The sequence below is a fragment of the Anabrus simplex genome, chromosome 1 (genome assembly GCF_040414725.1).
Source record: "Anabrus simplex isolate iqAnaSimp1 chromosome 1, ASM4041472v1, whole genome shotgun sequence".
Taxonomy (NCBI): Eukaryota; Metazoa; Arthropoda; class Insecta; order Orthoptera; family Tettigoniidae; genus Anabrus; species Anabrus simplex.
The window spans coordinates 382,155,796-382,183,425 of NC_090265.1; the positions used below are offsets into that span (position 1 = coordinate 382,155,796).

General features: G+C 38.2%; 1 protein-coding gene across 3 annotated transcripts in view; it reads right to left on the reverse strand.

Moving 5' to 3' along the window:
* Positions 1-27,630, reverse strand: part of LOC136856815 (odorant receptor 82a) — a 344,377-nt gene that overhangs the window by 19,745 nt on the left and 297,002 nt on the right. For 2 of the 3 annotated variants that reach the window (XM_067134948.2, XM_067134946.2), the window contains exon 5: positions 12,883-13,038. The exons of the other annotated variant lie outside the window; for it this stretch is intronic. In XM_067134948.2, the coding sequence (XP_066991049.2) occupies positions 12,883-13,038 (156 nt within the window). The remainder of the gene's footprint in view (positions 1-12,882; positions 13,039-27,630) is intronic. 3 annotated transcript variants of the gene reach the window in all.

A 27,630-nucleotide genomic window follows, 5' to 3' on the forward strand; every position in this document is an offset into this window, starting at 1 on the left:
TCATTCAAGCATTCAAATTAGACTATCGTAAGAGGGTTTTATGGTCGTTAGTGGCAAACATGGATGAAGCAGACTCAGCTTTTGATTTGATGAAGAAGATCAAAGTTGGCGATGCAGTTTCATAGACAAAGGCAGCCTTGAATGCAGTCAGTGAAACCACAATCAGGAAATGCTTTGCAAAATGCAGCATCGCTAATTCTACAGTTGAAGAACAAGCAGAGGTAGAGGTTCAAAATGAATGTGATGAACTCCAGACTTTAGCAATGGGCCAATGACCTTCGATGTTAGGCCCCTTAAAACAAGCATCATCATCATCCAACTTTAGCAATGACAGCTGGATTGACATATGATATTGAAGCCGAAGAAGAGAATATTCCTTACTATGATGATCTCGAGGGCGACTGGCAGTCCCGACTCCAGGATGCACTTTACGGTAAGCTTTCTGTGTTATCAAGTTATACAGTAATTGTGTGTTGTACGTATCGTAAGGTCCATGTTTGTTTGCATCTCAACTCCTCATTCATTTTCTTCTTGTGATAGACAGCTTTTAATTCTTTTAAGCTAAATTTTCAGCTTTAATTTAATTCACTGCACTTCGTAAATATTTCTAGCTAACCATAGCAGCCTTCATTAGTCGTACAAACGGACCATTTTGAATAAAACTTGTTGTAGTTATACAGAGCCCAAATCAGGAATGAAAAGTGACGATCATGGTGAGGCGGAAGAAGGACAAGAAGTTTTGTCAATGAAGCAGGGACTAAATATGCTTAAACAGACAAAGAATTTGTGTGTCATGCTGGACCGTGAGTACAGCAAGAACACTATGGAACCATTTAACAGACTTTATTCCATTTTCGAGAATATCGCAGTTAAGAAAACTTGTGCTAAATTTACACAGACGAAACTTCACGATTACTTCACGAAGCTGTAATGTTTGCAAATGATGTAAAATCACTTATAATAACTCTTTATGATGAACTACTAACACAGAAATGACTTAGAATAATAAAAATAAAGATATGTATGCTTATATTTAAGGTGGATGTTCTTTACCGTTAAAATGTTAGATTATTGTTACAAACTTGTTTCAGCGGACACCTCTCGTAAGTGATATTTTTCCTCGGAACCGACGGTGTCCGCAGAGGGGAGGTTCGACTGTACAATAATCCGTGTCTTGGTGTGAATAGTAATTTTATAAAGGCTTGTACTTCTGTATTTTTTGTCACAACAAATAAATTCATGGCTCGTAACTTTTAGTACATTTTGAATATGCGATAAAATACAAACTTTACTCAAAATACAAAATTTATACCAAAAAGCAGAACAATACAGAACAAAGATTTTTTTTTTTTCAAAAAAGCTTGTATGTTTTTATTTTCTTCTGAAAACTTAAACTGAGGAGTTTGTGTACTCGTGGACAGCCCTAGACTAGAACATCATTCTGCAATGAGGAAGCGACCCTCCAACAAACTCTTAAAAATGTCTTTGTTTGACCAAACTTACACATTTTACCTGCTTTCCTCTTCTCAGTGTCGAGACTGCAAGTGCTTTAAGATGGGGAAATTGAAAGTATACTGTATATAAAGCAACAGAAAATTATAAATAACAACACTTTTATATCAGTGATAGTGAAATTCTAATGTGCAACGTGTGTAATCAGTGCTGGTATAGACAAAAGACGGATTTTAGATAAGCGTATCAAAAGTCAGCAGCTTGTGATTGCAAAAGAAAGCTTCAGTAATAAATCAGAAGAGAAGCGACATGGAATAAAGCAGCAACCTATTATCCAAATTATGCAAGATAACATGAAAAAGGCAAAATCTGAAGAAAAAAAAAAGAAAAAAAAAGTATCTTTGCAAAAGATACAGTGAAGAACTTTTCTGGAGACAAACATTTCTCTCCACTAAGTGGACCATTCGATGTTTTGGGAGCACTTGTCAAATTAAGTAACTTACCTTATTTTAAGGCTGCATGCCATTTATTTTATGTAGTCTAATTATAAAGTAAAGGCAAAGCTATGAACTGAATAAATTTTCACCACAACATGAACTGGGCCTTTGAGTCAAAAAGAGAGGGCTAACAATGAAGTTATTTCTGCACTAATAAGTAAAAACAAATAACCAAGTATTATAAAATTGAATTAAATTAAAAGTTTGGGACGTAAAATAGTTCAAACCATACCAAGCATCCAAGATCAGTTATTAATATACACTCATTTACAAAAAAAAAATATATATATACACCATGAAGGAGTTGTCATTTTGCTGTAAAACTTTGCATGCAGTTACATCTCAAGTGGGTAGTGAATCATTAACATAGTGTTATGGTTATTTGACCAGCCTTGCCACCAGCGGCTGTGAACTGCTGCCACCATTGACCAATATAAAGGCTCGTAGAGGCTAATTGTGCATAGTGGAACACTGCTTCTGGTTGTGGAAGGCTCGTCAACCAAACAACATGCCTCTACAACACAATCAAACAGATTTTCAGAATGTGCAAGACCGGATGCTCCTATCGATTAATCACCCGCTACCTAGGCCATTCTGCTCAGATCTTTAGGGCATGTTGGGACCAATTGATACATGAAGGCATGCACACTCGGCAGCTGGCCTCAGGATTCCCTCGACTGACCACCAGGAGAGAGGATCATCAGATTCTCCAACAAGCATGAGTAGATCAACTGTTATGGTGCCCTCTATCATTGCACAAATAGCATCATCGTTACAGGCTCTTGTGTTTTCCTGGACCATTTCCAGGTGCTTGGTTGAAGGAAATTTTGTCTTACAGTGTCCTGCCATTGGCACCAACCCACCATCATCCCGGTTTACTGTGCTGGCATGAATAACAAACCAGGACTGGTACGGATGGAACTAGGTTGTTTTTAGTGACTATCTAGGTTCTCTTTGTGCACTGATGTTGGCCGTGTTCATGTCTGGAGGCCTGGATCTTGCCTTTGCTGTGGTGCAGCAAACTACCCCCACTGCTGGTGTGCTCGTTTTGGAGGCCATCACATATGACAGTTGGCCACCCCTAATAGTGATGAGGGACATCGACTGCCCAACAATATGTGCAGGACACACTGCAGCCACATGCACTGTCTTTTGTGGTTGGGCTTCCAAGAGGCATTTTCAGCAGGATACTTTTCAGCTGCAGGAAGCAAGGGTATCACAGGAATACCTCAGCAAAACTTTCGTGGCCTACCTGATCACCAGATTTATCATCCATTGAACCTGTCTGATACCACCTGGGGTGCCATCTTCAGCAGCCTAGGAGCTAACACAATATAGAAAGCCAGTTGCAGCAAATATAGATAGATATGTCACAGGATATTGTATGAATCCTCTAGGTAGGTCTCATTGCCTGCTCGTATCACATCTTGTATCCAGGGTATAGATGGATACACATAGTACTACAGTTTCATTTCAATTGTTCACTTTGCCTCAATAAATTATTCTGTCACTCTGATATTGTAATTACAGCTGTAACTAACTCCTGAGGATATGCTGCTCCTTCTGTATGAATTAATGATGTAGTGATGATGGCTTTCTCCCAGGTAAAATAGTCCAAATGGGGGCTAGGGAGGCTACACAAGAGGGGGCAATCATCAGGAAGATGAATACTGACATTCTGCAAGTCAGAGCATAGAACGTTGGAAGTTCAAATCGTTGTAGGTTAGAAATCTATAAAAGGAAATGGATAGACCAAAGGTAGATGTAATTGGTATAAGTGAAGTATGTTGGCAGGAAGAGCAGGATTTTTGGTCTGGCAACTATAGAATTATCAACACAAAATCAAACAGGGGAAATGTAGGAGATGGTTTAATAATGAATGAGAAAATAGGGCAGCAGGTTACTATCACCAGCAACCAGCATAGTGAATGGATTATTGTTGTCAAGTTAGACACCAAGATAATGACCACAACAATTGTGCAGGTCTATATGGATACTAGTTCAGCAGATAATGAAGAAATCGAAAGAATATAATATGAAGAGATAGAACATTTAATACAGTATATGAATGGTGTCAAGAACCTAATTGTGATGGGAGACTGAAATACAGTGGTAGGCCAAGGAAAAGAGCATGATGCAGTAGGAGAATTCAGACTGGGACAAAGGAATGAAAGAGGAAGTCAGTTGGTTGAATTCTGCACTGATCATAATTTGGTCATTGCTGATGCTTGGTTTAAATACCACAAATAATGGCTGTATACGTGGACAAGATCTGGAGACACTAGAAGGTGTGAAATATACTTCGTTATGATTAGGCAGAGATTCAGAAACCAGGTGTTGGATTGCAAGACTTTCCCAGGAGCGGACGTGGACTCTGACGACAGCTCGGTGGTCATAAAATGCCATCCGAAGTTGAAGAAATTGAAGAAAGGAAGGCATGCAGGAAGTTGGGATCTAGACCAATCAGTCAATCACTACTGATCTGCAAAAGGGCAGTCACCCAGGTGGCAGATTACCTATCTGTTGTTTTCCTAGCCTTTTCTTAAATGATTGCAAAGAAACTGGAAATTTATTGAACATCTCCCTTGGTAAGTTATTCCAATCCCTAACTCCCCTTCCTATAAACGAATATTTGCCACAATTTGTCCTCTTGAATTCCAGCTTTATCCTCATATTGTGATATTTCGTACTTTTAAAGACACCATTCAAGTTTATTCGGCTATTGATGTCATTCCACGCCATCTCTCCACTGACGGCTCAGAACATACCACTTAATACAATTTATGAACTTCATCATATAGATCTGTATTGATACAGTTAAAATTAAAAAACAATGTTAGGTGTATGGTCCACCCCATCAATACACATCACTTTACAAGTGAAAACTATTTAATATAAAAACATATTAAACATATTTTGGGATATGTTTCATCTCTATTTGAGATTTCTTCAGCCATAAAATCACGTGGTAGATTACAAAACTCATTGTTCAAAAATTGAAAAAATTGTTAAAAAATGGAAGAACCCAATGACTTTTTAAGAACTATTTGAGAATACGCTAATATACCCATTATTTACACAAAATTGTCCTCACTTCTTGCAAAAACTTTTGTTATCTTCATTGTTAAAATTTTAAATATAACTTGAAATATGACATGCCAGCCATAACGTCTCGTAACGGAATACAATGTACATTGTTGCTGTCTAGTGAATTAAAAATGGAAGAACCCATGTCCTTTATGAACTGTTGAGAAAACACTGAAGACCAAATATACACATTATTTAATAAAGTAGTTTAACACTTCTTGCAAACAATCTTTCTTCAATGTTAAATTTGAACGACCTTACTTGAAAATATTACAAGCAGTGTTGGTATCTGGTAGTTTCAGTGTGTTGACTGAGGGAGACTGAGATTCTGGCATCGGAATAGGATTGAGACCAAATCCACATCAGAACCATTAAAAGTATTTTGTCTGTTTTTTTGATGTTTGTTCGTGGCGTCAACCTCTGCAGAACTTTTGCCAATACTTTCACCATATGAGAGGAACCTGCGTGTAAGTGTAATTGCGGAAATGTAAAGTGTTGAATGTGAGGAAAGTAACGTTAAGGACTACACAAACACCCAGTCCCCAGGCCAGGTAGGGGCCTATATTAATCATTTACAATTTAAAACCCCTTACCCGGCCGGGAATCGAACCCGGGGCCGCCGGGTGACAGGCAGACGCGTTGTCCTCTACACCACAGGGCTGGACAAACTTTAACTCATATGGAAATTTCTTTCAAAATTAAGCCATTCTGGTAGAAGAAATCTGAAGTCTTTTAAGATAGCCTGTCGTATGGCAAAGATCGTCTGGCTCCATGGCTAAATGGTTAGCATGCTGGCCTTTGGACACAGGGTCCCGGGTTCGATTCCCGGTAGAGTCAGGAATTTTAACCATCATTGGTTAATTTTGCTGGCACGAGGACTGGGTATATGTGTCGTATTCATCATCATTTCATCTTCATCACAACATGCAGGTCGCCTACGGGTGTCAAATCAAAAGACCTGCACCTGGCAAGCTGAACATGTCCTATACACTCCCGGCACTAAAAGCCATTAGCCATTTCATTTTCATGGCAAAGATCAGTGCTGCATGACCACTATATTCATGGCTTAAATCTTATGAATATTCCTTTTAAAAAAAGGCATGGTCTGGAAGGAAAGAGATATAAAAATGAATGTGTTTAAAACCCTCGGAAATTTAAAAGAAGAGATTCCATCACGAATGCGTGACGTAAAAGCTTACCATCAAATTTGGTGAAACTCCCTATAGCTGGTTCACGACTGAGCCTCGCTCTGGCTTGCTTCTCGCCATGCTACTGCGCGTGTTATAATTATGTTTTCTATCGCCAAGCGGAACTTGGCTAGGGGTGGTATGGGGGGAGACAGTGCTATTAGTGGGGGAAGGGGAAATAGCTTGGCCTACAATTGGAATGGGAGGGTGGGATGTTTGTTTTAGAGGAGGTGACTTCAAATTATTAATTTTTCATGATGATAAAAGAGATGGTATCTGCTTATGTAACAGATTTTTGTTCTCTTGTACATCATTCAATTTCTTTTTCATTAATTCTCTGGTCAAAACCTACCGGTATATAAATATTTTTGTAATTGCTCATCAGGTTCCCTTTGCTCATTTTAAAAAAATGATCAAGTCTCTATTTATGTCAGTATATTGGTGACCAGTATCTCCCATATGGACACTCATTGCAGAATACGTCCTATGTCTGTTGACATTGACATGTTCGAGATACCTAGTTTGAAAACTCCTACCTGTTTGTCCCACGTACGTGACAAAGCATTGATCGCACTTAAGTTTATAGATTACTGAATCTAAGAAATCCTCTTTATTGTGATTTACACTCTTATGGTTATAAAGTATATGACCATTATTGTTCTTTGTTGATAGTGAGCCTTGACAGTCATGTTTCTTAAATAATTTTATGATTTGAAAAATCCTTAGGTTTGTAAATGTAAAATTTGCGTATTTTGAACTGTTATGATTCTTTGGTGTTAATCTTATGTTGTTCTTTCTTTTTTACTTTAATTTTATTAATGGTATTAACACTGAACCCATTTATAATGGTTATCTTCTGTATGTATCATAATTCTTTTTCTCTTTCTGTATGAGATGAGAAGGAGACAATGAGAGGAGAAGTTATTTTACAGAAACCTACTGAAACTTTTTTCAAATCTACTTATGTTCTAACCTAATTTAAAACAATTTCCTATTCACTTAAACAGAAAATTTGTATACAGCACTTTTGTTCATATGTGATGTGTATGTTTTTCCTAGTTATTCATTTTAAAAAATGTTTTGAAAAGGACTTTTTCATATCGATGTTCCATCTTAATTAAAAAACTATTCTCTTCAGCTGCTCTTCTTTTCCGAGGTGAGTATTATCATTTGATTTAATCTGGTAAAAATGGGTCTCTTGATTTTTGTTTATTAAGGAATCCTCTGAAGCTGATTGCTGTCTTATTGATGTTATGAAAAAGCTTAACGTAATCCCTTAATAAATAACACTTTATTCTACCCTTGGAGCATGTAAAGTGGCATATCAAATCTCTGCAGCCCAAAACACTAACTAAAGGGAAACTTGCTTACTTAGCTGCCTGCATGCATAGATAAAATAAGATAGCCTGAGACACATCTCAGAGAAGCGAGGACATGGCTCAGTCAAGAGGAGAAGTTATTATTAATACCAAAAGTGTGAGTCAAAGCTTGCAGCTACCTACGTCTCCATTTTTGCGTGAGCCATGTCTCATGAGGTATGGCTCGCTTTTATTGATACCATTGTCAAAATAAATCATCCCCCAAGAAAGGTTTATCAGAATCACATGAAACTTGATGCAGGTGATTGTAACATTGATGTAAGTAAGTGATTACAATATTGGAGTAAAAGGAGAGTTTATAGTGGAAAACTGAACACTTGAAGGAAGACTCTATAGTACCCTATGGTCTGCCTGTAGCTGGAATACAAACTGTGATACGAACAAACTTTGAGGCATACAGGTTTTGTATCATATCCTGAGGCATATCTGTCCATATTTGCTGCAACTGGTCCTCTAGATTGTGTTAACTCCTAGGCTGCTGAAGTTGGCAATCCAGGTGGTCCCAGACTTGTTCAATGGGTGATAAATCTGGTGATTGAACAAGTCACAGAAGTGTGGTGATGTTGCACAGGCGTGTCTGTGATACCCTTGTTGTATGTGGATGAGATTTATCCTGCTGGAAAATGCCTCTTGGAAGCTCTTTCATGAAGGGCAACACATGTGGTTACGAGATGTCCTGCGCATTCACTATGCTGTCAGTATATTTTGTACTGCTACTAGAGGTGGCTGATTGTCATATGCTATGGACTTCCAGACCAGCACATCTACAATGGCGGTGATGTGTCAAGCCACAGCAAAGGCAGGATTGAGGTACTAACCACAAGAACTTCAGGTACGAAGACGGCCATTGGCAGGGCACAAAATGAACCTGGATATATCACTAAAGACGAATCGGTTCCAGTCCTTAGCAGTTCGGGTTTGTCAGTCATAATACTGCAGTAAATAAAGTAAAATGAAAATGTTAAAGCCCCACCTTTCCAATATAATGAATATTTATTGATGTGAGTTTAGATCACATGTTGTTTAAAGAAGATTGGTACTAGTTTCAACGCCCATTGCACGTCATCATCAGCCAAAGAATCAATTGAGCAAAACACAACTTATCAAAGAACAATATAAAACATATGATAGCACCTACAAAGATAATTGTTAAATTATGACAAGTTAAAACACATGACAGCACCTACAATGACAAATGTTAAATGTAACAAGTTAAAATGATGAGAGTATGGTGTGTCTGACCATATAAAACACATGACAGCGTGTCTGACCATAAAAAACACATGACAGCACCTATAATGACAATGTTAGATTGTAAAAAGTTAAAATGATGAGAGTGTGGTGCTTCTACCAGTCTAACCATAAAGTATAAAATCTGAGAAGGTAACCCAGTTGTTAAGTCTTGATACACAATAGCCCAGCTTGAGGCGCATAAATCATAAGGTAACATGTGTTTTCGAGGGAAGAATAAATCTTGTTTTCTTAATCTATGGTAATTAACAGGCCAAACTCGGGTGGTTCAGAAGCCAACAATGTGGTCATGTGAAGATCTTAAATTGAACCAACATTATGATTCCCAGTTTGATATGGAAATGTGGAGACCTGATGAAAAGATTGAAAGTGAAATTAGGTATGATACTTGTACATAGACAAAAGGAAGACAAGGGAAAAGAGGCGAACTCACCTTGATTAGCATGATGGCACAGTTGTTGAAAGGAGAGGAACTGGGCTACTGAAGAGAACAATAATAGGGGCCAGGTCACAGACGGGATGAGAGAGTGAGGGGAGGGGAAGGGGGGGAGAGGAGGAGCTAAAACAGGGGAGTGGGGCTAAGGTGGAGCGGAGGGATGAGGTAGTGGGGATAAGTGACGGGAATGCGTATTGCGCATGGCTTGAAAGATCGTGCTAGTGTTTGGAATACTGATATTTTTAAACAAGTTAATTAGGAAATCGAAAAGGATGTTAGGCTTCTCAGAAATTTCATTTAAGTTGAAGTTAGGATTAAAGTATTGATCAAAATGGATGACAATTTTCAATTATATTCATGAGTGGCCCTTTATTAGCCATTTGAAGGATCTCTAAATCGTGTTCAATGTCGGTAAACTTGTGGTTGGAGTCAGAAATGTGTTGACCTATTGCTGAAAACCTATTATATTTTATAGCGTTGACATGCTCCAAATATCTAGTTGTGAAACTGATCTATACACCTCAAGCTGGACTGTTTTCTTGTGTATCAAGACTTAACAACTTGGTTACCCTCTCAGATTTTATAATTTTTACTTTATGGTCAGATGCATCTTACTCTCATCATTTTAAGGTGTTACAATTTAACACTTAACATTAGTCATTGTATGTGCTGTCATATATTTTAACTTGTCATAATTTAACATTTATCTTTGTAGGTGCTATCATGTGTTTTATATTGTTTTGCTCAATTGATTCTTTGGCTGATGATGACGTGCAATGAGCATCGAAACTAGTACCAATCTTCTTTAAACAACATGTGATCTTTTTTTTTTTTTTTTTTGCTAGTTGTTTTACGTCGCACCGACACAGATAGGTCTTACGGCGACGATGGGGCAGGAAAGGGCTAGGAGTGGGAAGGAAGCGGCCATGGCCTTAATTAAGGTACAGCCCCAGCATTTGCCTGGTGTGAAAATGGGAAACCACGGAAAACCATTTTCAGGGTTGCCGACAGTGGGGTTCGAACCTACTATCTCCCGAATACTGGGTACTGGCCGCACTTAAGCGACTGCAGCTATCGAGCTCAGTAACATGTGATCTAAACTCACATCAATAAATATTCATTATATTTTCATTTTACTGTAATCCCAGTTCAATACAAAACCGAATGAAATTTCTAACTTTTAACCACAGTAAATAGACAAGAATGTGGGTGTGTATCAATGGCAGGATATTCAATTGGTGCTTCAGCCAAACACCTCAAAACTGATTGGACATACACAGGAACCTTTAACAATGGTGCTACATGTGCGTGAATAGTAGACACTGTAACAGTTTGATCTGCTCATGCTTGTCAGAGGCTCAGTTGTTCCTCTTTCCTGGCGGTCAGTTGACGGTGTCCTGAGCACAGTTGCCATGAGTGTGTGCCCTCGCGCATCTACGGGTCCCAACGTGTTTAGCAGTCTGTTCAGAATGTCTGAGGTGATGAGTGATTCATTGACATGATCATCCAGTCTCATCCTTTCAAACAATGCACCCACTCTCAACCTCTTATATCTGGGCAAAATCTATTCAATTGCATGGTAGAGGCATTTGCTTTACATCACACTGACACAAATAGGTCTTATGGTGGCAGTCAGTGGTGCAGGGTGAATTAAGTAAGGGGGTAGACAGAGATTTTTTTAAAATTTAAATTTAAACTATTTTAACCATATTATATATGTAATTTTGTTTTCGACGCCTACAGATCTATATTCAATATTTTATTAATGACTTTGAAATTAAGACAAACCATATAACAACCTATAACCCTACGTGCACTCATTTTATTTTTAAATATACCTAGGAAGACTAAATAGGCAGCAGGTTGTCAAATAACAACATACTTTTAGAATAAAAAACTAGCAGATTTCCTACAAATCACCTTAAACAATATTCTTGCAAATGAGTCCAATCCACCTCTCCTTCATTTCAGCAAATATATCTATTACTCTTGTCTTGAAGTCAGGCATCTTGCTAAGATACCACATCACTTCCTTCTCTATAGCTAGAGTTCCTAAGTTAGTCTCTGGTCGGTAATTGAATACCTTAAATAGGTTTTAATTCATCTGAAGACACTCATAGCGCGTTCACTAGAAACTAACAGAATAGTTAAGCAATTTTCTTGTTTCTGTATACACACTCTGGAGTTCATTATTAAGAATGTAAGCCAATAGTTGTTGGGGTTATAATTACGTAACTAATATTGGCGGGCAAGAAAATGCATGTACCTGAAGGGTTTTGATGCTATCATTCATTTATTAGGTGAAAGTTTGCTATACTTCATATTTTAATATTATTATTTTATTTTTAGACATGTTTTATAATAAAGTAAATTCAAATTAATTACATTTAAAGTATACCCAAGATGGTAGCCAATATGAGTACCTTTATAACTGAGATTCAAACAGTAGCCAAGGAGAGCAAGAAGAGACGCTGGTAAGTCTGTCTACTGGATGGAGATATCTCGCGATAGGAAAGTCATAGTTCCACAGTCAGCACATACAGATAGCATTAGTGTTGCTCTATCTGAAAGCCTTGAAAATCGAAGGGAACATACACAGAATGGACAGCGTCTATTTTCGGCTACGTGCTTCGTGGAACTGACACAAGCCCGAGCATTGCCAAAGTGAGACGAAAATAAGTAAAGCGGGAAATACACTAATGTCATGTATGTGGAAATAATTAATGTTCTAAAAGGTAATTGAATTAACTAGACAATATTTCGTTCACAAAATGTTAAGGGTACATGCTGTCTACCCTGTCTCCCCTGGTGGCAATGGGATAGGAAAGGGCTACAAGTGGGAAGGAAGCGACCTTGGCCTAAGTTAAGGTATAGCCCCAGTTGTTGTTGTTGTCGTCATTGCCGTTTACGTTTTCACTGTTGTTTTTGTTGGTGGTGGTGTTGTTATTGTTGTTGTTTGACTGGTAAGGTCTTCTAAGGCAGACCCAACACAAGAGTCAGCAGTATCTACCATGTATAGGAACTGTATGTTGGTATGGTGGAGGATACTGTTGTGTGTGGTACGGTATATGAGTTACAGGAATGTTGGTGACAATGCAGACAGGTAGTCCCCAAATTAAAGGAATGAACCTTTTACAATTAAAAGAATGACATGTTTCGTTCTACAAGAACATCCTCAGATTCTATATATGTTAGTGTGTGTTTTACAGATATGTTTATAGTGTTTTAATTTACATTGTATTTGCTGTGTGTTTGACAGACTGAAAAGCCTTTGTTACATTTAACTAAGTCAACACTGGAAAACATGGCTTCATTTTTAACAAAATGAGAGCACTCAAGCATAACATAGCAGCTTGACATGCCAGCCATATACTAGGTACAGAACATAATTGCACAGACATCAACACAAACATGGATGTTCTCTCCATTAACCCTAAATGAGAAGAACAATAGGAAGCATGCATAAACTCTAGGCACCGACGTTATAGTGTATTTTGTGATAATCCACTTTGGTCTGCTAGGCTTGCTTGCTGACAACTTAAACAAATTGATTTCAATGAATTGTAACTCAAGTTCTTTCTTTCTTTACTTACATTGGCAAAAGTTTTCAGTGTGACTGTGTAGAAACTTCCTGCCCATAGTATGATGGGTCTGTGGGATCGAAGTAGAAGAATTCTTACGGTTCGTTTGAATTTCTCTGATCCTTCATACCATTCAGAATTGTATGAGGATGTAGCAAAGTTCATGCTCTGAAAATTTTAGAAACTTATATTAACATTTATGGTACAGTAACATAAAATCAGATTGCATTTCTCATTTCCACAAGCAATTAAACGTAGTTTACCCTTACATTACAATTTATATATTAGTAATGAGGAAAATTTTAATACAGTTGTCTGCTTTCATTATTGGTTAAACAGATGTAATTTTTACCTCACAATTGCTTACTAAGGGAAAATAAATAAACAGAGCTGTATGAGGTAGAATCCTAAATATTGCAAAGTGTTGTTTGCACATCCTTCAGGTGACATGCATTTTGGTGGATCATTTGTAAATTTTAACATTAATTTTATAAATAAACAGTGAATTAAGATAATAGACTCTTTTCATTCACTGCTGAAGATTTCATTTCTGACATGGTCCAATCTTGAGAGATTTTTCATTTTTACATTTGGCTTTACATCGTTCCGACAGAGATAGGTCTTACGGCGACAATGGGGTAGGAAAGAACTTGGAGTGGGAAGGAAGCGGCCATGGCATTAACTGAGGTACAGCCCCAGAATTTGCCTAGTGTGAAAATGGGAAACATGGAAATCCATCTTCAGGGCTGCCGACAATGGAGTTCGAACCCACTATCTCCCAATTGTAAGCTCACAGCTATGCACCCCTAACCGCATGGCCAACTTGCTCGGTAATCTTGTAAGATCCAGTGACCAATGTAACATTTTCATCTCCATACTGTCCGGCTCCATGGCTAAATGGTTAGCATGCTGGCCTTTGGCCACAGGGGTCTCGGGTTTGATTCCCGGTAGGGTCGAGAATTTTAACCATCATTGGTTAATTTTGCTGGCACGAGGGCTGGGTGTATGCGTCGTCTTAATCATCATCTTCATCATGACATGCAGGTCGCCTACGGATGTCAAATCAAAAGACCTGCACCTGGTAAGCCATACATGTCCTCGGAACTAAAAGCCATACGCCATTTCATTTCATTTCATTTCATTTCATCTCCATACCATGTTAGAACTTGCTTGTGCTTTCTTGTTGTAGGCCAGTATTCCAGCCCATAAAGTGCAACTGGTCAAACCATGGATTTGTACACTTTTCCTTTCAGGAAGGTGGGTAGTTTCATATCACATAGCACACCAGTGACTTGGTGCCACTTCAGCTATGTAGCATTTACTTGTGCTCGGTTATCTGCTGATGTCTCTCTGTCTGAGGTGATAAGTGATCAAAGGTATTTAAATTTGTTAGCTTTAACTAGGTCTTGCCATATTAAAGGGTAGCTGCCGATACCGCCTGGTACTGAATAGGTAGACTTTCCTCTACCCTTCGACAGTGATCAATTGTCAATATGGGCCATAATGAAATTCGTAACTTATGAATAGTTCTTGCCTGTCGATGCAAATGGTACCAGCAGTCTGCATACCACATCTGTCAGTACTGATCTGCATTTAGGGAAGTTGTGCAGGTGGTAGATTCGCTATCAGTTCTTTTCCTAGCCTTATCTTAAATGATTGCAAAGAAATTGGAAATTTATTGAACATCTCCTTTGGTAAGTTATTCCAATCCCTAACTCCCCTTAGATACTCAGTTTTTGTGATGTTAAGGCAAAGCCATATTTCCCTAAATGGTCTTTCCAAATTCGCAGGAGATTTTCCATATTCCTTCAGAATTGATCTGCAAGGAACACATCATCAGCATATTGTTGTCATCCTCACTAGGCTTTTACCTCCATATATTTATATCACTGCTCCCTAGAGCAGCCTGTTTCCCTGAATGTACCTCCCTATAACTCTCCTAAACAAACCCCTTTACTTATTTCCACCACTGCAGTTCAAGTGAATGCCATCTGTGTATATATCCCTGCCTCGTACCCACCCATTAGGATCTACAAATCTCACTCCCAGTTTCCCACATATTTACTTCATAGCCTCATTTAAATTCCCAACCACCCTCCAATTAGTATCCCTTCTACACATTATCCCAGTGATAACTATCTCCGCTCCTTTAAACTTCTCTCACGCCGTTATAACCAGATCCCATATATTCTCAAGTATGTTAGTACCTATCCCTGCTTGCCTTACGTTGTTGGTACTAAAGTTGAAAATGAGCACCTTCTCCTTACCCTCTTCCAGGATTCTAGCAAGGTATAGGCAGATATTTTAGATTCAGGAGGTCAAATGGACTGTATCGTTATTGACCTATCCAAGGCTTTTGATAGGGTAGATCATGGAGATTACTGACAAAAATGAGGGCATTTGGACTAGATAAAAGAGTGGTTGAATGGGTGGCTACATTTCTAAGAAATAGAACTCAGAGAATTATCTTATCCTGTAATAATTAAGAGGGTGGTCCTGCAGGGCAGTATTTTTAAAAATTAAATTTTGCTATTTGTTTTACGTCGCACCGACACGGACAGGTATTTTGACGATGATGGGTTAGGAAAGGCCTAGGAATGGGAAGGAAGCGACTGTGGCCTTACTTGAGGAAGAGCCCCAGCATTTGCCTGGTGTGAAAATGGGAAACCATGGAAAACCATCCTCAGGGCAGGCAGTATTATTGGACCTTTATGTTTTCTTATATATATATGTATATAAATGATATGAGTAAAGAGCTGGAATCACATTAAGTATATTTACAGATGATGTTATACTGTAAAGAGTAGTAAATGAGTTGCAGGATTGTAAGTGACTGCAGGGGGACCTAGACAATGTTATCAGATGGACAGCACACAATGGTATGATTGTAAATGGGATGAAAAGTCAAGTTGTAAGTTACACCAAGAGGAAAAGTCCTCTCAATTTTAATTAGTGTGTTGATGGGGTGATAGTATCTCATCGGGATCAATGTAAATGCCTAGGTGTTAATATAAGAAATGATGTTCACTGGGATAATCCTATTAATGAGGTAGTTAAGAAAGGTTACAGATCTCTTCACGTGGTTATAAGAGTATTTAGGGGTTGTAGAAAGGATGAAAAGGAGAGGGCATATAAGTCTCTGGTAAGACCACAGTTAGATTATGACTCCAGTGTATGGGACCTTCACCAGGACTACTTAATACCAGAACTAAAAATAATTCAAAGGAAAGCAGCACGATTTGTTCTGAGAGATATCCGACAAAGCAGTAATGTTATTAAAATGTTGCAAACTTTGGGGTGAGAAGATTTGCGAGTAAGGAGACGAGATGCTCAGCTATGCAGTATGTTGCAAGAAATCAACTTCATCCCGTATCAAATCTTATTTACATTAAATCAATAAAAGTAAACTTCCACCTGTTTGATACTCTATATTTGCTTTAAGCAAATTAATTATTTGTAGAATATGTAGCTGAAGATGTTCCTAAGGAATGAAACATGTTTTACAAATTATTAATTTGCTTCAAGCAAATATAGAGTATCAAACATGTGGAAGTTTATTTTTATGTATGTGGTATGTTTGAGCTGTCAGTGGTGAGTTGGCACGGAATTACATAAGTAGAAGAATAAGCTTGAGTGGAAGTTTTAAAAGTACACCCATGTTCATAAAAAGCAGAACACCTGGAAAGACTAGAGATAGGAAGTTCATATTCACAGGACATGTTCATTAGTATGTTCTGCAGAAACGATTAGCATTTCAGTCACTTAGGTTAAGCATGTGTCCTGTTGCCTAGTGGGACTGCATCCTCCAAGGGCACTGATAACTTGTTCCATGCGTGATGGCATTGACGCATATAAGGCGCGAATGGCGTTCTGGGGTATAGCCATCCATGCTGCATTCACCTGATTCCACAGTTCATCTTTGGTGGTTGGCATTGGGTCACAGCGCCTCACCCGTCGTTTCACCATATCCCAAATATTTTCAATTGGCAACAAGCCTGCTGATCGGGCGGGCCAGGACAACAGTCTAACATCCTGTGACATCCTGTGACATCCTGTGTTGTGCAGCAACATGTGGTCGCGCATTGTCCTGCCGAAATATGGCATCTGGGGTGTCGTGCAGAAAGGGTATGGCTACGGGTCGCAGGATGTCATTCACGTAGGTCAGACTGTTCACAGTGTCCTGGACACGCACCAACTGTGATTTGTGGTTGTACCCAATAGCACCCCACACCATAAGGCCTTGAGTTGGCGCTGTATGTCTTGTGCGAATTCAGTCAATGCATGGATACATGCATAGATCTGCATCACATCCTGCATGTCTGCTCAAGTCGCACTGAACCATTACCTTCGGTTTATAGTGACAACAAGAGCCGCAGGCACATTTTACCAGTTGGTGGTGGTGCGCCAAGATATTGATGTAGACTTTGAACCTAAGGGCTGACATGGTTCAAATGCTAATCATTTCTTCAGAATATACTAATGCACATGTCCTATGAATATGAACTTCCTATCTCTAGTCTTTCAAGGTGTTCTGGTTTTTATGAACATGGGTGTAATTTAAAACTTCCACTCAAGCTTATTCTTCTACTTATGTAATTTGGACTCAGTGAGGGATCACACCTCTACCACCTCAAGGGCAATGTCCTGGTGCGATCTTGGATTGGGGGATACAACTGGGAAGGAGGACCGGTATGTTGCCCAGGTGGTCTCACCTGCTTATAATAATATGCATTTTATTTTATTTACATAAGCATGAAAAATCAGCAGTTGTTGCACACCTATTTGACACGGGTCATTAAGCATCAAATATACAAAATTCTCTCACTGTTTTACAAATACATCTGAAAGGGATAAAATTTAACATTTTAGAAACAATTTGTAGGTATCAATTAATAGATCCTTAGCAGATGCTCAAAGATGAAAGTAAAAATGAATATTTTAAAATTAAGCTTCAGCAGCAACTGAATATTTCTGAGATGACACACGACTATGGTTGATTCAACATAGATGTAACAAATTCAGAATGCACATAGTCCTTAGTCTATACATATAAAATAAAGAGTTTTGTCTGTACATTGCTCAGAATTTGAAAAGAATGGTATTTCTGTATCGGTCATGGCTATAGTAACAAGGAAATGCACTTTTTACTTTTCTGTAATTATTTTTGTCTGTCTGTATGTACACGCATCACGAGAAAATGGCTGAAGAGAATTTAATGAAAATTGGTATGTTGAAGTCGGGGTATGAGCCACTATAATCTAGACTGTAAATCATTTTACGCTGAGTAAAATGGTAGTTTAGGGGAAGGCCTAAAATTGAATTCTCAAATATTTATATATTATTAGTGGTCCCATCGGTAAATACTACATAACTGGAGTTATATAGAATTAAATTTCCGATCATTTATATCATACACTGTTACCACACTGCCTTTGATAACACAGATATTCATGAATTTGTATTTTTGTTGCCAAGTCCATATCAACGCCGAGCCCCGAGAAAATGGAATCACAGAATTTAATGAAAGTCGGTATATTAAATCAGGGAATAAGAAACTACAGTCTAAGTTATAAACAATTTTATTCGCCCTGTATGAAATTGTAGTTTAGGGAAAGGCGCCTAAAATTTAATTTTTAAATAACCATGTTATTGGTCCTATCGAAAAGTACTACATAACAAAAGTTATAGAGAATACAATTTCCGACCATTTAGGTTTTAATCAATTTTACCGTACCGAGTATGATGAGAGTGGTATATCAGAGTTGGAAGAAAACTAAATGTGAAGGCCTACAATATTGAAAGCGCATAACATTGATCAACAATAACATTACATTGACCATTGTTTGTGGTTATGTTCTTTGTCACTTATGCTGCCGCTCAACTCTGATAGACAGCATTACTGCTGCGTACTGAGTATAACAGCCTGACTGAATATATGCGGGAAATAGCTGGGGAGTTAGAAAACTTTCTCCTTTAGCATGTCATTCCTCTGGTTCATACATTTTCTGATACCGTACTGCTGGTACGTAACTCACTGGTTTATCATAATAGGCCTACTCCAGCTATTCGATCCCTACTCTGATGCACTGTTTTGAATGAGCAGTGTGCACTCTTAAGGCAGAGGCTCACTTAGTAGTAGTAGTAGTAGTAGTAGTAGTATGACCTGGTCTAGAATTACAATTTAGGCACATTTCAAAGTATAGCACCACAATTCACTAAATAACTCAAAATTCAACCCTGAAAAGAACCATTTCTTAAAAAGAGCTTCTTCCTCTTTGCTTTTATTAAATTCCACATTCATTTTATTCAAAATTAGCAGTGAAGAGGGGGTTTCTCCTCTGGCTTGGAGGAAAAATTGCCTCCAAGTCAGATAGATTTTTCTGCTGCCAGTGTAGTGAATTGAGATTTTCCGACTCATCGGGTACTCCTAGGAAACATATTAGTAAAAGGTCATAGTTTTTGCCCTGGGACTCTCCACTATTCGACACCCCCCCCCCCCCCCCGCCGAAAAAGACTAAGTGTTCACGTATCACTGCTGTCTGCGGCCTGGTCATTCCAGCTCTCGAACTTTAGACTATAAGATCAGCAGCCTAGTACTGTTCGTTAAAAGTGAGAAAATGTGTGGTTTTTCATTTGATCAACTATTTCATGTGTAATCATTGCTTTTACTTGCATCATTCCTACTGATGTCATTGTAATGACCTATGTTAATTTCAGTTGGGAAAACCACTAAGACAGTCTTTCTGAGGATGTAAAAAGTCAGGTTGGGAGTGAGTGCCTGCCATTATAATGCAATTCCCTAACCTGATTGTGACTGATGGTAGGCAAGCGGGCCTACCATTACAATGAAAATTCCCTAACGCAGTCTTCATATGAGGAAAGACGTTTGTCGATTTCTCCATGGCGTTTCTAGGGTAACGTTAAGAGGTATGCAATTTTATACACTCTTGCTCACAACGTGTACTCTACCTAACCTACAATTCTGTATACAATGTAGAATTCCGTAGCGAAGCACGGGTACATCAGCTAGTCTTCAATAAAATAGTACAATATTCAAATCAAATCAAATCAAAATCTCTTTATTTGCAAATGAGGTGTCTACCTCGGTGGCAAATGGTATATTAAAATACATTACTGTCAAGCACTAAATATTAAATTAACAAGAGAAGAAAATTTTCACAAAATACAATATTATACAATTTACGCTAACAATTTTTTCTATTAAACACACAGCTCATCCTTAATAAATTTATATTGTTTACAAAATTCTACTTATAATATCTCCTGTACTACTTACAAATATAGTCAACTGATATACAATATGTGGAATTACTTCAAATGATACTATACAACTGGTATAAGATTAAAATTTACATTGCATTTATTTATTTATTTTTTACCCATTCTGGAACCTAAGTAGCATAACAACCTGCTGCGTCTTAACCAGAGCCCCTTTTGCCACCACTTTTCAGAGTTCCTGAAGGGCCTTCACAGCTACCGTAGCGGTCCCAGGGCCCTCGAAGTCCCCACTGTACTTCACCCCTACAGGCAGTCCCCTACTTTGGCTGTCCAAACTTCTTAGACCAGGGGATGGAATTAATTTATTCACATTAACCTGCACTAGTTGAATGCCCTCTAACATTTCATTTATTTTCTCTGTTGCTGTTTATTCTCTTCTTGAATATCTGTACAGATTTTGGAAAAGGATCAAACACTACCCCTGGTAAACTGTTCCACTCCTTCACACCCTTCCCAATGAATGAAAATTAACCCCAATCGCTTCTGCTAAAATTCCTTCTAATTTTATATTTGTGGTCAGTCCTGCCGATATAACTATTTTCCAACTGAAGCCTCTCACGGATATCTCCCCATGCTTCTTTTCCTGTATAGGCTCTATATAATCCTATAAGTTTAGTTTTCTCCCTTCTCTTACTTAAAGTTTCCCACCCAAGTTCCTTTAACATTTCTGATACACTACTTTTTCTCCTGAAATCCCCTGTTACAAATCTTGCTGCTTTCCTCTGCACACTATCTTTTTCTTTTATTAGGTATTCTTGGTGAGGATCCCAAACACTGTTTGCATATTCCGATAATAGACAAACCATACTTAAGTAACTTTTCTCTTTTAATTCTTTGTTGCATCCTTTAAGTAGCCTCATTATGACATGTAATGATCTGTATGCTTTCCAAACAATGTCATCCACATGACCCTTTGAGTGCAAAATACTTTCAAATCTCACACCTAAGTATTTGCACTTGCCATCTTTTGGGATAACTACCTCATCCAAAGTATATTCAAATTCAGTTTTAAAACTCCTGTTTGTAAATGTTGTAACAGTTGATTTGCCTCCATTAACCTTCATAACCCATTGTTGGATACTCTCAAGGTCCCTTTGTAATTCTGAACAATCCTCAATGTTATTTATTTCCCTATAAACAATTATGTAATCTGCATACAATCTTATTTTTGATGTTATATTATTCCCTAAATCATTTACGTATATTAAGAAAAGTAACGGACCGATTATACTACTCTGTGCATTTACCTTCCAAACTTTCTCTTCCTGTGATACATTATTTCCTACTCTGACTTTCTGAACCCTTGAATTTAGAAATGTTTTTATCCAACATGTAACCCTTACATTCAATCCTATTCCCTCCAATTTCTTTAATAATATTCCATGTTCCACTCTATCAAAGGCTTTGGAAAGATCTATGGCTATGCAATCTAACTGGCCTCCTGAATCCAATTGATATGTCCTGCTGAAATCCCACCAGTTATGCCTCACAAGAAAATGTCTTTCTAAATCCATACTGGCTCCTCATGAACCAATTTTATCATCACATATCCTTCTGATGTACTTTGATATTAAAATCTCCAGTATTTTACAAACTATACTGGTCAGGCTGATTGCTCTGTAGTTCTCTGGTTTCCTTTTATCACCCTTTCCTCTATAAATTGGTATTGTTATAGATTCCTTCCATTCCTTTGTTATTACACTATTATTTATGACATAGTAAAAGAGAAATTTTAAATAAGGCACTGTGTACCACCCCATTGTCTTTAACACCTCGCCAGTAATTTGATCACTTCCTGCTGCTTTTCCTTGCTGAAGCAGTTGGATTTCTCTGAAAATATCTTCATTTGTGAATGAGAAGCTTCTTGTTTCCCTCTATGTCTCTCCCTCTCTATCTTCTGTTTAGGTTTCCAACTCCTGACAATCATCTACTGAATCTCTGAATTCCCTACTAAATAGGTTTGCTTTCTCAGTATCTGTTAAATAGTGTTCACCCCCTTCTCCCACCATTGTAGGAATTTGCATTCCTTTTCCTTTTTGATTCCTGATATATGAATACAGCTTTTTCCATTTCCCTTTGTGGTCATTACCCTCCTGAAGTATGCCATTCATATAATTCTCTTTTGCTTCCTTTTTCACTCTATTCAGTTCCCTCATTACCTGTTTTCTAGTTTCTCTACTCTCCCTACCCTCTTTGATTTTCCTGTTTACTATTCTACATTTTCTTTTTAATTTTCTTATTTCCCTTGTATAATAAACAGGGTCTGAGGTCATTTTACCCTTCTTAACAGGTACAAATCTCTTCTCTCCTACCCAAATGATTCCTTTAAATTTAGCCCAAAGTGTATCCACATTACTCCCTTCACTTATCCAACAACTGAATTGTGATTTAAGGTAAGTCCCAAATTCATCAACTTTAGTTTTTCTGTACAATTTCTTGTCTTGTGTGACCATCTTATTAAGTCTTTTTGGTACCGTACCAGTCCTACATCCATTATTACAGCCTTATGGTCACCTGTTCCTTCAATTACCTCAGTTTTATCAACATTTTCCCGTGGTTTAACCAAGAATACATCTAGTACGTTATTGAGACGATTTTATTCTTGTACTACTTGTGTAAATCCTCCTTCCCAAATTAACTTATTTGCCAATTTCTGTTCATAGGCTTCACTTGCAGCTCTATTCCATTCATCTTCAGGCAAGTTTAGATCTCTCCCAATTATTACCATATCATTATTATTGTTTTTATGAGTATAATCTATTATTTTCTCAAATATTTCCATGTCTCTTTCCTCTCTTCCAGGCCTGTATGTTCTTATAATTCCCACCTCCTTCATATTATGACCAAAGCACCGCCGTCTCAATCCTATATACTGCCTGCCCTATGCTATGCGGTTAACATTCTTCTCAGCGTGAGCTCTTAGTGTCACAAGCCTCCACTAGGAGCGCCAGCTAACGCACCCAACTTAAACCCGTACCCACGTTATTGTGTTCTAGTGCGTTTGCATCGAACATTTATTTGTGTGTGTCTTGTTGTAAAATGATTAATTGTTGTGTTCCTCTCTGTATATCAAAGCAGGATATCCACATTCTTCAGGTGTGAGGACTCCTGTTATCTCCCCAAGTAAAGGACTTTGGGAAAATTGGCTTAACGCTATATCAAGGCAAGGATCAACCAAGGGTAATCAATATTCCATCCAATTATTCTTGTGTTTGTAGCCTGAATTTTTGAGATGGAGATAAAAGATAAAACTAAAAGAAATACGGTATTGAAGCCTGAGAGCGTGCCTAGTCGGTCTTCGAAGTATCCCCATTACCTTCAAACCAGAAAAATAGCTCCACGATAGACGAGACAGCGACAAGATATTTCTTCGGAAGAAATCTGTAATGAAATAAGCTCTTCAACCGCAGGAAATACATTGGATGACGAGTACAAAGTTCATTTGAACAACGATGTATCAATCCAAGTCAGTATTCCAACGTCCGGCTCCATAGCCGGTTAGCGTGCTGGCCTTTGGTCACAGGGGTCCCGGGTTCGATTCCCGGCAGGGTCGGGAATTTTAACCTTAATTGGTTAATTTCGCTGGCACCCGGGCTGGGTGTATGTGTCGTCTTCATCATCATTTCATCCTCATCACGACGCGCAGGTCGCCTACGGGAGTCAAATCAAAAGACCTTTCATATGGCGAGCCAAACTTGTCCTCGGACACTCCCGGAACTAAAAGCCATACGCCATTTCCATTTCAGTATTCCAACGAGTAAGAATGACAGCTGTGATGAGAAAATCAGTCATTAGAGGCTCCGATCAAGAATTCCGAGACTGCGATAACAGCTGATGACTAACCATAATGAAGTTACAAGACTACAGAGACAATTCGAAGAAAACCCAGAATTAGATCGTCTGAATAAAATAAAGGAATCAGCCAAATATAAAGGAAAACCGACCATTTTTAAATCAAATCCATAATTTTCCCAAGACAAAATCCGGACAGTCAGAACAAATCACGCGGTACTATGTGGCGTGGGGAATAGTATCCCACAGGGTTACGAATATGACAGGACTCCTGGTCTAGTGTCAGCTCCGACACAAAGTACTCTGGACAGGTAGCCTAAATGGAAAATATTGATAGTGTTTGTCTGGATTTCCCAATTAGTGAAGGAAAGACTTAGAGTTGAATGAAAAACTCTCAGATCAAGAGAGAGGATTGTAACAGTGATCGCCGATTAAATGGCTAGTTAGGTACGGCTCCTCTACGACCGAACCAGTGACAAGTTCGTTTGCGTGGTCAATGCTGAAGGTGTATGCGGCACAGATATCGTAAAATCTCCTGTTCTCGCGAATAAACTGTTGTGTTTCCTTGTAATCCGACTTTCAAAGTAGTTCTCTAGTCCTGCTGCCTATTTCCTCGTCAAAGGCTTAGAAGTCTCCGATCTATCCCTTTTAGCTCAGTAACGATTACTGTAATGCCTTTCCGCAAAACAATCCTGATCGTGTGCATTTCTATTCACCAGCAGACAAAATACTTACAATTGTTGAATGATGATTTCATCGCATACGTTAAAATAATTCGGTTGGAATCAAAACGTGAAAAGTGTGTCTGACTAAAGAGACGGCAGATGCTGTCTCGCTAACTCTGAAATCTATAGTGGAATGTGTGTCTTATCTGTTACAAAACAGGTTATTTTATGTTCTCACTAAATTATTTTCTGGAGACACAACAGAAGTTCTATTTAGTTCAGTGAGATTGGGTGGTGGTTTTAATTACATGACACGCACTGTATTGTGTGATATAAAACATATTCTGAAAACTGGTCATGAACAAAGGGTCAGCGAAATAGTGATAGAAATATTTTTGCGTCCAGTGCTGGTAAATAACGTTAAGAAAAGGACTGAAAAGGTGCTCCGTTACTCGTGTCGAGAAAATTCTAAAATTTGTATGTCCCATGCAGCGTGGGATGATCCTAACATATCTACCGTAATTGGTAAGATTTTTCATATTTTACGTTTCTATATCCTAAGCCAAGCTCAAATGTTTCTGTATGTGCATTATCTTCTCAATTAGTAACATGTTAAGGATTATTTTTCATTTTATATTGGTGTTACGGACCAAGTCTCATTTAACCAACATGTGCTCTGGGTGCGGTAAGTGCTGCCATCTGCAATGTCGCTGTAAACGCAATTCTCGCGGCACAGAGCAGGCAGTATATAGAGATTGAGACGGCGGTGGACCAAAGACTTTAATATTACTTATCTAGACTCACAGAGCGCGCTGATGCTAAGCGGAATATTGAACACTTTCGCGCATCGCCATGTTGCGGGCGCTTCAGCCTCGAATGCGAGCTAGCACGTGATAATGTTCACAGACCCTTGCATATTTTCGATTTGAATCATGCCTGTTAGTGAGTCTGGTTTGGTATTATATGTGACAGAGTGATTATATATTGTGAAATATTTTCAAGGAATGTGGGAGCTGATACATTACGTTAGTTAAATTGATAGGCAATATTAGGCCTAAAATTAGGCATTGCCTGCGGAATGGAAAGGTATTCACGAGGGTGAATTCGTGTGCAGCCTTCATTATTTTGTACAGACTGCTATCAGAGGGGATCTGGTATTTATTTTCACATGTGAATAGAAATTGAACTGTTAAAAGGTAACTTTCATTTACCATAATCGAGAACTAAACAGGTTATAGGGTGGTTGATTCAGAGAACACATTGACATGAAATTTAGGTAATTTAGGCTTCTTTTTCTTGTTTACCTTTTTCCAATTCATGGGGGATAATTGTTTAGAACTAAAAAGCTGTTCTGAAAAAGACTACATATTTTTCATACAAACTGTGTAGCGGTATTACAAATTTGATAAACCTGTGCCTAGGATCCGTAAGATATGGTTGATACAACTTGATAAAACCTTCTAATATTAGGGTAAGGTATTGCTTCAAATGGTCAATTATCTGAAAAATTATTTATTAGTATCGTATGTCTTAATTTGTCCAATTTTTCCCACTTGCTTTATAATTAAAGATTGCAATTGCTAATACGGTATTTCAGAAAAATCTGACAATATAAAGTCTAAACAAAGCTCATTACAATCTTGTCAATCCTAGTCAGCATTAGAAAACGCTAATCAAATTAATTTTTCACTATGATATTAAACTTTTTTGTTTGCAAGTGCTTTACTTTCAATTTCATTTTATTTTCTTTCTGGTGTAAATCATGGTGCTCATATTGGAGAAAAATTAGAACGCACTTTCAATTTTCATGTGCTCAGATAATGTTAATTCTGAATGAGTTTTTAAAAGCAATAATATTTAAGAAGATAATATTATGAGGAGGGTTTTACATCTTAAATGATAACATTCTTACTTAAGCCTAACCGGGCGAGTTGGCCGTGCGGTTAGGACCGCACAGCTGTGAGCTTGCATCCGGGATATAGTGGGTTCGAACCCTACTGTCGGCAGCCCTGAAGATGGTTTTCCGTGGTTTCCCATTTTCACACCAGGTAAATGCTGGGGCTGTACTTTTAATTAAAGCCAAGGGCTCTTCCAATTCCTAGGCCTTTCCTATCCCATCGTCGCCATAAGACCTATCTGTGCCGGTGCGACGAAAAGCAAATTGTAGAAAATAAAACTTAAGCCGGCATTTCATATTCGGAAAATGATAAAACATGTATCTGATTGTTTTAGAAAGATTTTTGCAGTCATGTAATTTTTAAACAACCCTTTCAGGTAATTGAGTAAAATTTGCTGTAATGACTTAACTGAGAGGAATCATACGAAGTAAGCTATGTACCTTTCATAGAAAGATTTTTATTTCACAGGTTTCCTTTTTTGTTGATATTGAAGATTGTTATTATCGGTACAGGAGTTTGTAAATAGTGTTCTCCAGTTCGCTGAGAGACATGTAATTTTTATCTCACGTCATGTGCCGGGCTGAGTGGCTCAGACGGTTGAGGCGCTGGCCTTCTTGCCCCAACTTGGCAGGTTCGGTTCTGGCACAGTCCGGTGGTATTTGAAGGTGCTCAAATACGCCAGCCTCGTGTCGGTAGATTTACTGGCATGTAAAAGAACTCCTGCGGGACAAAATTCCGGCACCTCGGCGTCTCCGAAAACGGTAAAAGAGTAGTTAGTGGGACGTAAAGCCAATAACATTATTATTATTCTTACGACATGTAATCATACTTAAGTTGTAGATAGCTTTTTGAACATGTCTTCATATTTACAATAAAGCTAAATAATTGTTGATCCTAGGTTTCTCAAGAGACAGATTGCCAGGCGATTCTCGTCCTTTGAGTCTGGCCTTCTTGCCATACGTACAATGTTCAAACACATCAGTTACAAACATGACCCTTATATTAAAGTGAGCGACATGATCATTTTCGAGGTACCGCTAGTGTACTTTTGTAGTAGTGTATTTTTCAGTCTTCTTATTCAGTAAGCTAAAGGCTTATTTTTTTTT